Source organism: Stegostoma tigrinum, chromosome 33 (assembly GCF_030684315.1).
Source record: "Stegostoma tigrinum isolate sSteTig4 chromosome 33, sSteTig4.hap1, whole genome shotgun sequence".
Lineage (NCBI taxonomy): Eukaryota > Metazoa > Chordata > Chondrichthyes > Orectolobiformes > Stegostomatidae > Stegostoma > Stegostoma tigrinum.
The window spans coordinates 19,652,907-19,668,071 of record NC_081386.1 but is presented as its reverse complement, the minus strand read 5'-3'; the positions used below and the strand labels follow the sequence as shown (position 1 = coordinate 19,668,071).

General features: G+C 61.1%; 1 protein-coding gene across 1 annotated transcript in view; it reads right to left on the bottom strand.

The window, feature by feature from the left end:
- atosa (atos homolog A) overlaps positions 1 to 9,095 on the bottom strand; it is a 118,306-nt gene extending 109,211 nt beyond the window's left edge. The window contains exon 1 of the mRNA XM_048562877.2: positions 8,730 to 9,095. Within this exon, the coding sequence (XP_048418834.2) occupies positions 8,730 to 8,745 (16 nt within the window). The 5' untranslated portion in view covers positions 8,746 to 9,095. The remainder of the gene's footprint in view (positions 1 to 8,729) is intronic.
- Between the last annotated feature and the right edge of the window lie 6,070 nt (positions 9,096 to 15,165).

Here is a 15,165-nt window from a genome sequence, read left to right as displayed (position 1 = left end):
GGTGCGGGAAGGAGGGCGGAAGGCGGGGGTGCGGGAAGGAGGGCGGAAGGCGGGGGTGCGGGAAGGAGGGCGGAAGGCGGGGGTGCGGGAAGGAGGGCGGAAGGCGGGGGTGCGGGAAGGAGGGCGGAAGGCGGGGGTGCGGGAAGGAGGGGCGGAAGGCGGGGGTGCGGGAAGGAGGGCGGAAGGCGGGGGTGCGGGAAGGAGGGCGGAAGGCGGGGGTGCGGGAAGGAGGGCGGAAGGCGGGGGTGCGGGAAGGAGGGCGGAAGGCGGGGGTGCGGGAAGGAGGGCGGAAGGCGGGGGTGCGGGAAGGAGGGCGGAAGGCGGGGGTGCGGGAAGGAGGGCGGAAGGCGGGGGTGCGGGAAGGAGGGCGGAAGGCGGGGGTGCGGGAAGGAGGGCGGAAGGCGGGGGTGCGGGAAGGAGGGCGGAAGGCGGGGGTGCGGGAAGGAGGGCGGAAGGCGGGGGTGCGGGAAGGAGGGCGGAAGGCGGGGGTGCGGGAAGGAGGGCGGAAGGCGGGGGTGCGGGAAGGAGGGCGGAAGGCGGGGGTGCGGGAAGGAGGGCGGAAGGCGGGGGTGCGGGAAGGAGGGCGGAAGGCGGGGGTGCGGGAAGGAGGGCGGAAGGCGGGGGTGCGGGAAGGAGGGCGGAAGGCGGGGGTGCGGGAAGGAGGGCGGAAGGCGGGGGTGCGGGAAGGAGGGCGGAAGGCGGGGGTGCGGGAAGGAGGGCGGAAGGCGGGGGTGCGGGAAGGAGGGCGGAAGGCGGGGGTGCGGGAAGGAGGGCGGAAGGCGGGGGTGCGGGAAGGAGGGCGGAAGGCGGGGGTGCGGGAAGGAGGGCGGAAGGCGGGGGTGCGGGAAGGAGGGCGGAAGGCGGGGGTGCGGGAAGGAGGGCGGAAGGCGGGGGTGCGGGAAGGAGGGCGGAAGGCGGGGGTGCGGGAAGGAGGGCGGAAGGCGGGGGTGCGGGAAGGAGGGCGGAAGGCGGGGGTGCGGGAAGGAGGGCGGAAGGCGGGGGTGCGGGAAGGAGGGCGGAAGGCGGGGGTGCGGGAAGGAGGGCGGAAGGCGGGGGTGCGGGAAGGAGGGCGGAAGGCGGGGGTGCGGGAAGGAGGGCGGAAGGCGGGGGTGCGGGAAGGAGGGCGGAAGGCGGGGGTGCGGGAAGGAGGGCGGAAGGCGGGGGTGCGGGAAGGAGGGCGGAAGGCGGGGGTGCGGGAAGGAGGGCGGAAGGCGGGGGTGCGGGAAGGAGGGCGGAAGGCGGGGGTGCGGGAAGGAGGGCGGAAGGCGGGGGTGCGGGAAGGAGGGCGGAAGGCGGGGGTGCGGGAAGGAGGGCGGAAGGCGGGGGTGCGGGAAGGAGGGCGGAAGGCGGGGGTGCGGGAAGGAGGGCGGAAGGCGGGGGTGCGGGAAGGAGGGCGGAAGGCGGGGGTGCGGGAAGGAGGGCGGAAGGCGGGGGTGCGGGAAGGAGGGCGGAAGGCGGGGGTGCGGGAAGGAGGGCGGAAGGCGGGGGTGCGGGAAGGAGGGCGGAAGGCGGGGGTGCGGGAAGGAGGGCGGAAGGCGGGGGTGCGGGAAGGAGGGCGGAAGGCGGGGGTGCGGGAAGGAGGGCGGAAGGCGGGGGTGCGGGAAGGAGGGCGGAAGGCGGGGGTGCGGGAAGGAGGGCGGAAGGCGGGGGTGCGGGAAGGAGGGCGGAAGGCGGGGGTGCGGGAAGGAGGGCGGAAGGCGGGGGTGCGGGAAGGAGGGCGGAAGGCGGGGGTGCGGGAAGGAGGGCGGAAGGCGGGGGTGCGGGAAGGAGGGCGGAAGGCGGGGGTGCGGGAAGGAGGGCGGAAGGCGGGGGTGCGGGAAGGAGGGCGGAAGGCGGGGGTGCGGGAAGGAGGGCGGAAGGCGGGGGTGCGGGAAGGAGGGCGGAAGGCGGGGGTGCGGGAAGGAGGGCGGAAGGCGGGGGTGCGGGAAGGAGGGCGGAAGGCGGGGGTGCGGGAAGGAGGGCGGAAGGCGGGGGTGCGGGAAGGAGGGCGGAAGGCGGGGGTGCGGGAAGGAGGGCGGAAGGCGGGGGTGCGGGAAGGAGGGCGGAAGGCGGGGGTGCGGGAAGGAGGGCGGAAGGCGGGGGTGCGGGAAGGAGGGCGGAAGGCGGGGGTGCGGGAAGGAGGGCGGAAGGCGGGGGTGCGGGAAGGAGGGCGGAAGGCGGGGGTGCGGGAAGGAGGGCGGAAGGCGGGGGTGCGGGAAGGAGGGCGGAAGGCGGGGGTGCGGGAAGGAGGGCGGAAGGCGGGGGTGCGGGAAGGAGGGCGGAAGGCGGGGGTGCGGGAAGGAGGGCGGAAGGCGGGGGTGCGGGAAGGAGGGCGGAAGGCGGGGGTGCGGGAAGGAGGGCGGAAGGCGGGGGTGCGGGAAGGAGGGCGGAAGGCGGGGGTGCGGGAAGGAGGGCGGAAGGCGGGGGTGCGGGAAGGAGGGCGGAAGGCGGGGGTGCGGGAAGGAGGGCGGAAGGCGGGGGTGCGGGAAGGAGGGCGGAAGGCGGGGGTGCGGGAAGGAGGGCGGAAGGCGGGGGTGCGGGAAGGAGGGCGGAAGGCGGGGGTGCGGGAAGGAGGGCGGAAGGCGGGGGTGCGGGAAGGAGGGCGGAAGGCGGGGGTGCGGGAAGGAGGGCGGAAGGCGGGGGTGCGGGAAGGAGGGCGGAAGGCGGGGGTGCGGGAAGGAGGGCGGAAGGCGGGGGTGCGGGAAGGAGGGCGGAAGGCGGGGGTGCGGGAAGGAGGGCGGAAGGCGGGGGTGCGGGAAGGAGGGCGGAAGGCGGGGGTGCGGGAAGGAGGGCGGAAGGCGGGGGTGCGGGAAGGAGGGCGGAAGGCGGGGGTGCGGGAAGGAGGGCGGAAGGCGGGGGTGCGGGAAGGAGGGCGGAAGGCGGGGGTGCGGGAAGGAGGGCGGAAGGCGGGGGTGCGGGAAGGAGGGCGGAAGGCGGGGGTGCGGGAAGGAGGGCGGAAGGCGGGGGTGCGGGAAGGAGGGCGGAAGGCGGGGGTGCGGGAAGGAGGGCGGAAGGCGGGGGTGCGGGAAGGAGGGCGGAAGGCGGGGGTGCGGGAAGGAGGGCGGAAGGCGGGGGTGCGGGAAGGAGGGCGGAAGGCGGGGGTGCGGGAAGGAGGGCGGAAGGCGGGGGTGCGGGAAGGAGGGCGGAAGGCGGGGGTGCGGGAAGGAGGGCGGAAGGCGGGGGTGCGGGAAGGAGGGCGGAAGGCGGGGGTGCGGGAAGGAGGGCGGAAGGCGGGGGTGCGGGAAGGAGGGCGGAAGGCGGGGGTGCGGGAAGGAGGGCGGAAGGCGGGGGTGCGGGAAGGAGGGCGGAAGGCGGGGGTGCGGGAAGGAGGGCGGAAGGCGGGGGTGCGGGAAGGAGGGCGGAAGGCGGGGGTGCGGGAAGGAGGGCGGAAGGCGGGGGTGCGGGAAGGAGGGCGGAAGGCGGGGGTGCGGGAAGGAGGGCGGAAGGCGGGGGTGCGGGAAGGAGGGCGGAAGGCGGGGGTGCGGGAAGGAGGGCGGAAGGCGGGGGTGCGGGAAGGAGGGCGGAAGGCGGGGGTGCGGGAAGGAGGGCGGAAGGCGGGGGTGCGGGAAGGAGGGCGGAAGGCGGGGGTGCGGGAAGGAGGGCGGAAGGCGGGGGTGCGGGAAGGAGGGCGGAAGGCGGGGGTGCGGGAAGGAGGGCGGAAGGCGGGGGTGCGGGAAGGAGGGCGGAAGGCGGGGGTGCGGGAAGGAGGGCGGAAGGCGGGGGTGCGGGAAGGAGGGCGGAAGGCGGGGGTGCGGGAAGGAGGGCGGAAGGCGGGGGTGCGGGAAGGAGGGCGGAAGGCGGGGGTGCGGGAAGGAGGGCGGAAGGCGGGGGTGCGGGAAGGAGGGCGGAAGGCGGGGGTGCGGGAAGGAGGGCGGAAGGCGGGGGTGCGGGAAGGAGGGCGGAAGGCGGGGGTGCGGGAAGGAGGGCGGAAGGCGGGGGTGCGGGAAGGAGGGCGGAAGGCGGGGGTGCGGGAAGGAGGGCGGAAGGCGGGGGTGCGGGAAGGAGGGCGGAAGGCGGGGGTGCGGGAAGGAGGGCGGAAGGCGGGGGTGCGGGAAGGAGGGCGGAAGGCGGGGGTGCGGGAAGGAGGGCGGAAGGCGGGGGTGCGGGAAGGAGGGCGGAAGGCGGGGGTGCGGGAAGGAGGGCGGAAGGCGGGGGTGCGGGAAGGAGGGCGGAAGGCGGGGGTGCGGGAAGGAGGGCGGAAGGCGGGGGTGCGGGAAGGAGGGCGGAAGGCGGGGGTGCGGGAAGGAGGGCGGAAGGCGGGGGTGCGGGAAGGAGGGCGGAAGGCGGGGGTGCGGGAAGGAGGGCGGAAGGCGGGGGTGCGGGAAGGAGGGCGGAAGGCGGGGGTGCGGGAAGGAGGGCGGAAGGCGGGGGTGCGGGAAGGAGGGCGGAAGGCGGGGGTGCGGGAAGGAGGGCGGAAGGCGGGGGTGCGGGAAGGAGGGCGGAAGGCGGGGGTGCGGGAAGGAGGGCGGAAGGCGGGGGTGCGGGAAGGAGGGCGGAAGGCGGGGGTGCGGGAAGGAGGGCGGAAGGCGGGGGTGCGGGAAGGAGGGCGGAAGGCGGGGGTGCGGGAAGGAGGGCGGAAGGCGGGGGTGCGGGAAGGAGGGCGGAAGGCGGGGGTGCGGGAAGGAGGGCGGAAGGCGGGGGTGCGGGAAGGAGGGCGGAAGGCGGGGGTGCGGGAAGGAGGGCGGAAGGCGGGGGTGCGGGAAGGAGGGCGGAAGGCGGGGGTGCGGGAAGGAGGGCGGAAGGCGGGGGTGCGGGAAGGAGGGCGGAAGGCGGGGGTGCGGGAAGGAGGGCGGAAGGCGGGGGTGCGGGAAGGAGGGCGGAAGGCGGGGGTGCGGGAAGGAGGGCGGAAGGCGGGGGTGCGGGAAGGAGGGCGGAAGGCGGGGGTGCGGGAAGGAGGGCGGAAGGCGGGGGTGCGGGAAGGAGGGCGGAAGGCGGGGGTGCGGGAAGGAGGGCGGAAGGCGGGGGTGCGGGAAGGAGGGCGGAAGGCGGGGGTGCGGGAAGGAGGGCGGAAGGCGGGGGTGCGGGAAGGAGGGCGGAAGGCGGGGGTGCGGGAAGGAGGGCGGAAGGCGGGGGTGCGGGAAGGAGGGCGGAAGGCGGGGGTGCGGGAAGGAGGGCGGAAGGCGGGGGTGCGGGAAGGAGGGCGGAAGGCGGGGGTGCGGGAAGGAGGGCGGAAGGCGGGGGTGCGGGAAGGAGGGCGGAAGGCGGGGGTGCGGGAAGGAGGGCGGAAGGCGGGGGTGCGGGAAGGAGGGCGGAAGGCGGGGGTGCGGGAAGGAGGGCGGAAGGCGGGGGTGCGGGAAGGAGGGCGGAAGGCGGGGGTGCGGGAAGGAGGGCGGAAGGCGGGGGTGCGGGAAGGGGGGCGGGGGGGGTGCGGGGGGGGTGCGGGGGGGGTGCGGGAAGGGGGGGGTGCGGGAAGGGGGGGGTGCGGGAAGGGGGGGGGTGCGGGAAGGGGGGGGGTGCGGGAAGGGGGGGGTGCGGGAAGGGGGGGGTGCGGGAAGGGGGGCGGAAGGGGGGGGTGCGGGAAGGAGGGCGGAAGGGGGGGGTGCGGGAAGGAGGACGGGGGCAGTGCGGGAAGGGGGGGTGCGGGAAGGAGGGCGGAGGGGGGGGTGCGGGAAGGGGGGGTGCGGGAAGGAGGGCGGAGTGGGGGGGTGCGGGAAGGAGGGCGGAGGGGGGGGTGCGGGAAGGAGGGCGGAGGGGGGGGGTGCGGGAAGGAGGGCGGAGGGGGGGGGTGCGGGAAGGAGGGCGGAGGGGGGGGTGCGGGAAGGAGGGCGGGGGGGGGTGCGGGAAGGGGGGGGTGCGGGAAGGAGGGCGGAAGGGGGGGTGCGGGAAGGAGGGCGGAAGGGGGGGGTGCGGGAAGGAGGGCGGAAGGGGGGGGTGCGGGAAGGAGGGCGGAAGGGGTGGGTGCGGGAAGGAGGGCGGAAGGGGGGGTGCAGGAAGGAGGACGGGGGGGGTGCGGGAAGGAGGACGGGGGGGTGCGGGAAGGAGGGCGGAGGGGGGGGTGCGGGAAGGGGGGGTGCGGGAAGGGGGGGGTGCGGGAGGGGGGGGTGCGGGAAGGGGGGGGTGCGGGAAGGGGGGGTGCGGGAGGGGGGGGTGCGGGAGGGGGGGGTGCGGGAGGGGGGGGGTGCGGGAGGGGGGGGTGCGGGAGGGGGGGGTGCGGGAAGGGGGGGGGTGCGGGAAGGGGGGGGGCGCGGGAAGGGGGGGTGGCGCGGGAAGGGGGGGGCGCGGGAAGGGGGGGCGCGGGAAGGGGGGGCGCGGGAAGGGGGGGCGCGCGGGAGGGGGGGGCGCGCGGGAGGGGGGGCGCGCGGGAAGGGGGGGGCGCGGGAAGGGGGGGCGCGGGAAGGGGGGGCGCGGGAAGGGGGGGCGCGGGAAGGGGGGGCGCGGGAAGGGGGGGGCGCGGGAAGGGGGGGCGCGGGAAGGGGGGGCGCGGGAAGGGGGGGCGCGGGAAGGGGGGGGCGCGGGAAGGGGGGGGCGCGGGAAGGAGGGGGCGCGGGAAGGAGGGGGCGCGGGAAGGAGGGGGCGCGGGAAGGAGGGGGCGCGGGAAGGAGGGGGCGCGGGAAGGAGGGCGGGGGGATGCGGGAAGGGGGGGTGCGGGAAGGAGGGCGGAAGGGGGGGTGCGGGAAGGAGGGCGGAAGGGGGGGGTGCGGGAAGGAGGGCGGAAGGGGGGGGTGCGGGAAGGAGGGCGGAAGGGGGGGTGCGGGAAGGAGGGCGGAAGGGGGGGTGCGGGAAGGAGGGCGGAAGGGGGGGGGTGTGGGAAGGAGGGTGGAAGGGGGGGGTGCGGGAAGGAGGGCGGCAGGGATGAGGAGGCAGGGGACGAAGAGGTGTGTGGAAGTGGGGCAGAAAAAGGGGTGTGAAAGTGGTTGGGTAGAAGAGGGGTGTGTGGGAAGAAGAGGAGAAGGAGGTTTTGGGTTGTGGGTGAAGAGGGGTATGGAGCTGTTTGGGGAAAAGATGATGATGTGGAGATGGGGGGGGAGAAGGGGAGTAAACGAGGAAATGTGATGTGGAAGAAGGGTGCGACATGGATGTGGAAAGGGAAGAAGGGTGTGGGTGGGGAAGAAAAGGAGAAAGAGGGATGGAGGGGGAGCGAATGGGGGGGTGCGCACGCTGGGGGGGGGAAGGCGGAGGGCGAGGGGGGGACGGCGGAGGGCGAGGGGGGGGAAGGGAGGTGCTGCATCTGGGGTAATGGGAGAGGAGGGAAAAACAGGAGTAAGGAGTATGTGGGGGTAGAGCAATGAGGGATGGGCAGGATTGGGAAATGGGCAGGATTGGGAAATGGGAAGGGGGGAAATGGGGACTCAGGAGGTAGGAACAATGAAGGGAAATGAGGGGAAGAGAGTTGTAGTGGATAAAAGAGCTGTGGAGAGTGAAGAATGATAGGGGAGTGGCAGTGGGGGCTCGGGGGTTGAGGTGGAGGCAGGAGGACAGAAGATGGGATACAGTGGCAAAGAGGTTGGGGAACAGGTGGGGAGGGAACAGAAGTGTGAAAATGGCAGTAGGGACGGGGAGAGGTGTGGAGGAAAATGGAGTCTGGAAGAGTGGTGGAAAAAAGTGAAATCATTCTGCCTCTTGCACATCATCTAAATCTTGTAGACATGGTTCTATATATTTCAATAATTGTTAGTTGAAAGACTGCTCCATACTCAGGAAATACAGGCCAGCATTTAAGTTGAATGCAGTCCTATGACATCAGGTAGCGATCTTCCCATTGCAGGTTCGTCGTCAGCCCTTTGGCTCACACGGTTCTCCTCAGAAAACAGACAGAAGTTATTTGGCTTCCACTTAAGTTCACATTCCGTGAAAGGATAAAAATCTTCTTAAACTCTCAGAGCTTCACCAGGATTCACAGAGTAATTTCAATGCACCACCCCGGAATTTTAGTACATCAAACTGGAAAGTTAGAGTTGGATTTTATTTTTCATACACACCTAAAACATGTAGCTATGGCTTAGATGAAAATCTCAATATACAATATACAAGCCTCGCACCTTAGTTTGGTTTCAGTCGGGATCATATTTCAGGAAATGTTCTTGAGGGTTGGCAGTGACAGAATTAACATATTTTTACTCCATGTAGTATATAGAATAGACTGAAGGAGAAAACATGATTTTTTTCTCCAGTTATAAGTTTTGTTCCAACTCATAGCCCTCAATCTGTGATCAACTCAAGTTTCAGTTACTCACGTTTGTAACAAATGGCATTATTCGGAGGTGTACTTAGCAGTGAATTTTCAAACTTACTGATATCTGCAGGGAAAGTTCAAACGAAAGCAGCAGGTCTTCAATACAAAGACTGTTGTGAAAGGGGAGAAAAACTGGGTTGGACACAACTGTGGTCAAAACTTTGCAGTAGCAATACTTCCCGCAGTAACAACTGCCCTTTAAATGGCAGTTATGATGCAAGATCAGTAGGAATACAACTACTCCCATGCTCGGTACAGTTCCTAAACTACATCATTTTCATCGAGGCTCGTCCAGGCGATTATTTTCTGCTGACATGTCTGACACGTAGCCGTCAATTACACGTATTTTAAAGTATCTCCACTTCTGAAGTACTCAAAAAGAAAACAAACTAGCCTAGAGAAGTTTCTTGTCCATTAAATCCAATTCATAAGGGACCCATAGCAAGTCAGATGACTAAAGTGGAAGAGTTTTGGAATTTTATCCGTCTTTCTCAGGCTCGATACTCAACAGGATTACATTTATTAACAAAACACACACCATTTTTGTCGAGAAATTGTTGTGGAAAATGTTCCTCACCTCGGTCGGACTTCATTGTCGGCGATGCAGTCACCCGAGTGATCGCACCTTTCCTGTCGGATCCTCTCACGGCCTCGGGTGAAGGGGGTGGTAGTGGAGGACGGAGGGAATAACTGACGAGACAACCCCCCGCTTTCTCCTCACTCCCTCACCGCGAAGATGTCATCCAGGGCCTCCTGCCCACCCCCTACTGCCGTTGAGGAATCCAAAAGCAGTCGGATTTGGTCCGCGATATTCTTCTCACGAGAGGGCCCGGTTTGCGGTTACGAGATTGCGACCGGCAGGCAGCCCGACACCCGCCCGTGTCTGTCCGCCTAGCCCAGCCTCTGTCACCCCACTGCCGCCTCCATGTTGTCAAAACATAAGCCTCCCCTCCCCCACACAGGGAGTTCACTCGCCCCGCCCCCTCCCCAGCAGCATTACCCCAACACCAGCCGTTTAAGCCCCACCCTCTCCCTCCACCTCCACAAGGGGGAACGCGCTCGCCCCGCCCCCTTCCCATCCGCCCCACAATGGATGCTCACTCGCCCAGATCCCTCCACTGAAGCATAACCCTAATTCTTGTCAATTAAGCCCCGCCCCAACACCAGCTGATTAAGCCCGTCCTCTTAACGGCCCAACTCTGTGTCCACGAGCCCCGCCTTTCTGTCCATTGGGCATTGCGCCCTGCGATGAAGACCTGCCCCCTCCACGCCCCCACGGCCTTTTCTACCCCACCCACTCCCGATAGGCCGATATACAAACTTTGCTGAATTAAAACCCGCCCCCTCCGTGCCCCGCCCCCCACGTTGAGATAAATCGCCCCGCCTCCTCCCCGGGATATCAATCAACTTGTAGCGCTGGATAAAACCCCGCCCCCTCCCCTTCTTGGACTCCCTCTTACCCCGCCCCATCCCGCAATGTCAACACACAACCTATAAACTGGGAGACCAAGCCCTGTCCTTCCCGCTAGGGGTATTCTCAAATCGGATCCTGTCCCCAGGATATCATTCGTTCCTACACGGAGGGGTTCATCCCTCCAGCCAGGACCTAAATCTCAACAGCGACGGTCAAATTCACCCCGCCTTCTTTCCGACTCGCCCCGCCCCGCCATGATCAAGCCCCTCCTCATATGCACCTCCTTTCAGAAATCAAGCGCCCCCTCCCAATGGTATCAAATCCCGCCCATTCAGCTCCCGGCAATTGAGCCCCGCCCCACATAGGGACGGCCAGCCGCAGTCACGTGATCGAACCATCGGGCATTCTCGCCGTGTCCCCATAGTAACGGGGCTGTCTGGGAGTTACCTCAGATAAACGGGCATCATCTGGACACAGATAACAAGGTGTAGAGCTGGATGAACACAGCAGATCAAGCAGCATCAGCAGAGCAGGAAAGCTGACGTTTCGGGCCTAGACCCTTCTTCAGCCCAAAACGTCAGCTATGATGCTGCTTGGCCTGCTGTGTTCTTCCAGCTCAACACCTTGTTATCTCAGATCCTCCAGCATCTGCAGTTCCAACTATCATCTGGACACAGCAAGGTTTTCCTGAACAGAGATAATGTGAACTGCAGATGCTGGAGAATCCAAGGTAACAAAGTTGAAGCTGGATGAACACAGCAGGCCAAGCAGCATCTCAGGAGCACAAAAGCTGACGTTTCAGGCCTAGACCGATGATGAAGGGTCTAGGCCTGAAACGTCAGCATTTGGGCTCAAGGTTTTCCTGAATTTCCCTTTCTCCTGAAGGCCTAATGCTGTCTGTAACCTGTAATTGTTCCACATGCTTAAAAGCGTTGCGCTTGTGGGAAACCACCAGAGACTCAACAGGCCAAATGGCCTCCATGCACTTTGTAATTATTCTTATAACGAAATCCACGATATTGTCAATGTGGGTGAGGAATGCTGGGTGTATATACCGTAACACCACCTTGTAAACTCGACGTAAGTGGATTTTTATTTTTTCGTGGGTTGATAGATTCTGCCAAACATGTTCACTTTTTGGGCAGCATCTGGCAAATATCTCTATCTTGTCCACGGCCCCATCCCATCCCAATTTCTCATATTTCATTATCTCTAGTGTTAGTCTCCAGTTCTTCGCTCTTTGTCATACAGTTTGTACTGAAATGTTGATTAAGTTTTTAGCACTGTTGTTCAATCAACCAATTAGTCGGTGCAGTTTTAAGTCTCACTGAAACGTGCAACTGTGCTGGAAGTGCTATCAAATAAAACTAAAATTACTGTGATATAATTCACTGAAATATCCCAGTAATGTCGATCAGCAGTTGGTCTTTAGTCATGCTGCACAGTGAGTCAATATCAAATACATTCTTTGAGTGAAATGGATTAGATTGTAATCAAACCTATGACACAATGGATTCCAGGTCGGTCCAGTTGTTGGAAGTCAGGGCAGCCAGTTAAGTGGTATGGGGTGGGTGAGTGTTGGCAGGTCATGTGGCTAGCATATGTCTGGCAAATGTGAGGGAGTGACTGGGAGGGCCAAATAGGTGAGTAGACAAACAACTGAGGTTCTGTGCAGAGTGTGTACATAAGTCCATGGTCCGTGTGTGAAAAGGTTGGACAACCCTCTACTAGATCATAAGCTCTAGAACTCCCTCTCCAATCCCATCTACCTTTCACTATTTATTCTCCTTAAAATCCACCACATTGACCTATCACTGGTAGACTGCCACAACTTTCATATCACTCTGCCTATATTTCCTGCCCCCCTCGACATTCTTTTGAGCATGCCATATAAATCTCCTTGGCATGTTTTTTTTCTGATGTCTAAGTCACTACCTAATTGGTTGTAGTTTACAGCCTTGATTTGATGCAAGCACACTTGCTTCTCAGCCTGAAAATTGTGGTTCAAGGTTAGTTCTAAGATGAGCAAATAATCTTGGTGGACACTGATGTGTGGTACTGAGGGAGCACTGCATTGTTCACATTCCCTTCCTTAAAGAGAAGGCAAAAAATCAGAGGAATTTTGCTGAGCTAGACAAGTAATGTGTAATGTATTCTGTAAGTATCATGTATATTGCAAATGTGAGATACCACCTCCAAAGTGCAACATTCTGTATGCAGAAGAGTTGAACCTTACAACACTTTCTGTAATAAGGTGTAGAGCTGGATGAACACAGCAGGCCAAGCAGCATCAGAGGAGAAGGAAAGCTGATGTTTCGGGTCGAGACCCTTCTTCAGAAACCTGAAACGTCAGCTTTCCTGCTTCTCTGATGCTGCTTGGCCTGCTGTGTTCATCCAGCTCTACACCTTGTTATCTCAGATTCTCCAGCATCGGCAGTTCCTACTATCTCTGTAGCACTTTCTGTAATGCCTGCTTTGACATGTGTATCATTTATTTTTTTGGTTGGGAGGGGTGAGGAGTTATTCATTTGTTTCAGCTGGAGGTGGAAGATTTGACATTTGACATTGCAACAGGCAGATTAACTGTTTCCCCATTGTATCCCTTATCACTTACTCTAAGCCGTTTATTGGAGTTGGATTTAATTACCATGAGGCAACCCTGTATAAACAATATTCATAATAATCTGAATTAGGTTTTAATTTGGATATAAATAGGTCAGCATCAGGTTTTTCACTAACACTTCTTAAACTGCAGAATGATACAATGCAGGAGGAGGCTATTTGGCAGTGCTGCTTCTTTGAATGAGCTAACTGCTCAGTCACACTTTCCTGTTCTGTCTCCATAACATGTAAATATTTTACTTTCCTGTATTAGTCCACTTTTTGAGTTAATATTGAGTCTGCAACAATGACCTTTTTTTTGCACTTATTCCAGATCACAATTAACTACATTTTTAAAAAAGATGTCTGGTTATCACTTTAAATTTGCTCTCTCTGGTTTCCTAATATTGATTGGAACCTCCTTCGAGCAGAAGATTTGAATGGAGCTGTTTTTGTAAGGTGTGTTCAGGAGGGTTTCCTAACGCAGTACGTTGACAGGCCGACGAGGGGAGAGGCCATTCTAGACTTGGTGCTCGGAAACGAGCCGGGGCAGGTATCAGATCTTGTGGTGGGAGAGCATTTTGGTGATAGTGACCATAACTGCCTCACATTCTACATAGCTATGGAGAAGGAGAGGATTAGGCAGAATGGGAGGATATTTAATTGGGGAAGAGGAAACTATGATGCGATTAGACATGAGTTAGGAAGCATGGACTGGGAGCAGTTGTTCCATGGTAAGGGAACTATAGACATGTGGAGACGGTTTAAGGAACAGTTGTTGGGAGTGATGAGTAAATATGTCCCTCTGAGACAGGCAAGAAGGGGTAAGATAAAGGAACCTTGGATGACGAGAGCGGTGGAGCTTCTAGTGAAAAGGAAGAAGGTAGCTTACATAAGGTGGAGGAAGCTAGGGTCAAGTTCAGCTAGAGAGGATTACATGCAGGCAAGGAAGGAGCTCAAAAATGGTCTGAGGAGAGCCAGGAGGGGGCACGAGAAAGGCTTGGCAGAAGGAATCCGGGAAAACACAAAGGCATTTTACACTTACGTGAGGAATAAGAGAATGGTCAAAGAAAGAGTAGGGCCGATCAGGGATAGCATAGGGAACTTGTGTGTGGAGCCTGAGGAGGTAGGGGAAGCCCTAAATGAGTTTTTTGCTTCTGTCTTTACGAAAGAAACCAACTTTGTAATGAATGAAACCTTTGAAGAGCAGGTGTGCATGCTGGAATGGATAGAGATAGACGAAGCTGATGTGCTGAAAATTTTGTCAAACATTAAGATTGACAAGTCGCCAGGCCCGGATCAGATTTGTCCTCGGCTGCTTTGGGAAGCGAGAAATGCAATTGCTTCGCCACTTGCGAAGATCTTTGCATCCTCGCTCTCCACTGGAGTCGTACCTGAGGACTGGAGAGAGGCAAATGTAATTCCTCTCTTCAAGAAAGGAAATAGGGAAATCCCCGGCAATTATAGACCGGTAAGTCTCACGTCTGTCGTCTGCAAGGTGTTAGAAAGGATTCTGAGGGATAAGATTTATGACCATCTGGAAGAGCATGGCTTGATCAAATACAGTCAACACGGCTTTGTGAGGGGTAGGTCATGCCTTACAAACCTTATCGAGTTTTTTGAGGATGTGACTAGAAAGGTTGATGAGGGTCGAGCTGTGGATGTGGTGTATGTGGACTTCAGTAAGGCATTTGATAAGGTTCCCCATGGTAGGCTCATTCAGAAGGTCAGGAGGAATGGGATACAGGGGAACTTACCTGCTTGGATACAGAATTGGCTGGCCAACAGAAGACAGCGAGTGGTAGTAGAAGGAAAATATTCTGCCTGGAAGTCAGTGGTGAGTGGAGTTCCACAGGGCTCTGTCCTTGGGCCTCTACTGTTTGTAATTTTTATTAATGACTTGGATGAGGGGATTGAAGGATGGGTCAGCAAGTTTGCAGACGACACAAAGGTCGGAGGTGTCGTTGACAGTATAGAGGGCTGTTGTAGGCTGCAGCGGGACATTGACAGGATGCAGAGATGGGCTGAGAGGTGGCAGATGGAGTTCAACCTGGATAAATGCGAGGTGATGCATTTTGGAAGGTCGAATTTGAAAGCTGAGTACAGGATTAAGGATAGGATTCTTGGCAGTGTGGAGGAACAGAGGGATCTTGGTGTGCAGATACATAGATCCCTTAAAATGGCCACCCAAGTGGACAGGGTTGTTAAGAAAGCATATGGTGTTTTGGCTTTCATTAACAGGTGGATTGAGTTTAAGAGTCGTGAGATCTTGTTGCAGCTCTATAAAACTTTGGTTAGACCGCACTTGGAATACTGCGTCCAGTTCTGGGCGCCCTATTATAGGAAAGATGTGGATGCTTTGGAGAGGGTTCAGAGGAGGTTTACCAGGATGCTGCCTGGACTGGAGGGCTTATCTTATGAAGAGAGGTTGACTGAGCTTGGTCTCTTTTCATTGGAGAAAAGGAGGAGGAGAGGGGACCTAATTGAGGTATACAAGATAATGAGAGGCATAGATAGAGTTGATAGCCAGAGACTATTTCCCAGGGCAGAAATGGCTAGCACGAGGGGTCATAGTTTTAAGCTGGTTGGTGGAAAGTATCGAGGGGATGTCAGAGGCAGGTTCTTTACGCAGAGAGTTGTGAGAGCATGGAATGCGTTGCCAGCAGCAGTTGTGGAAGCAAGGTCATTGGGGTCATTTAAGAGACTGCTGGACATGTATATGGTCACAGAAATTTGAGGGTGCATACATGAGGATCAATGGTCGGCACAACATTGTGGGCCGAAGGGCCTGTTCTGTGCTGTACTGCTCTATGTTCTATGTTCTATGTAGACCGGCATTAGTCCTTTGCAGTTTAGAAAGGAGATGGTGATCTTAAATCAAGCATAAAATTCTTGCAGGGATTGCCAGGGTAGATGTAAAGACAATATTCCCCCTGATTGACGATTCTTGGACACAGCCTGAGAATAAGGTGTAGGCCCTTTGGAACTGGGGAGGAAT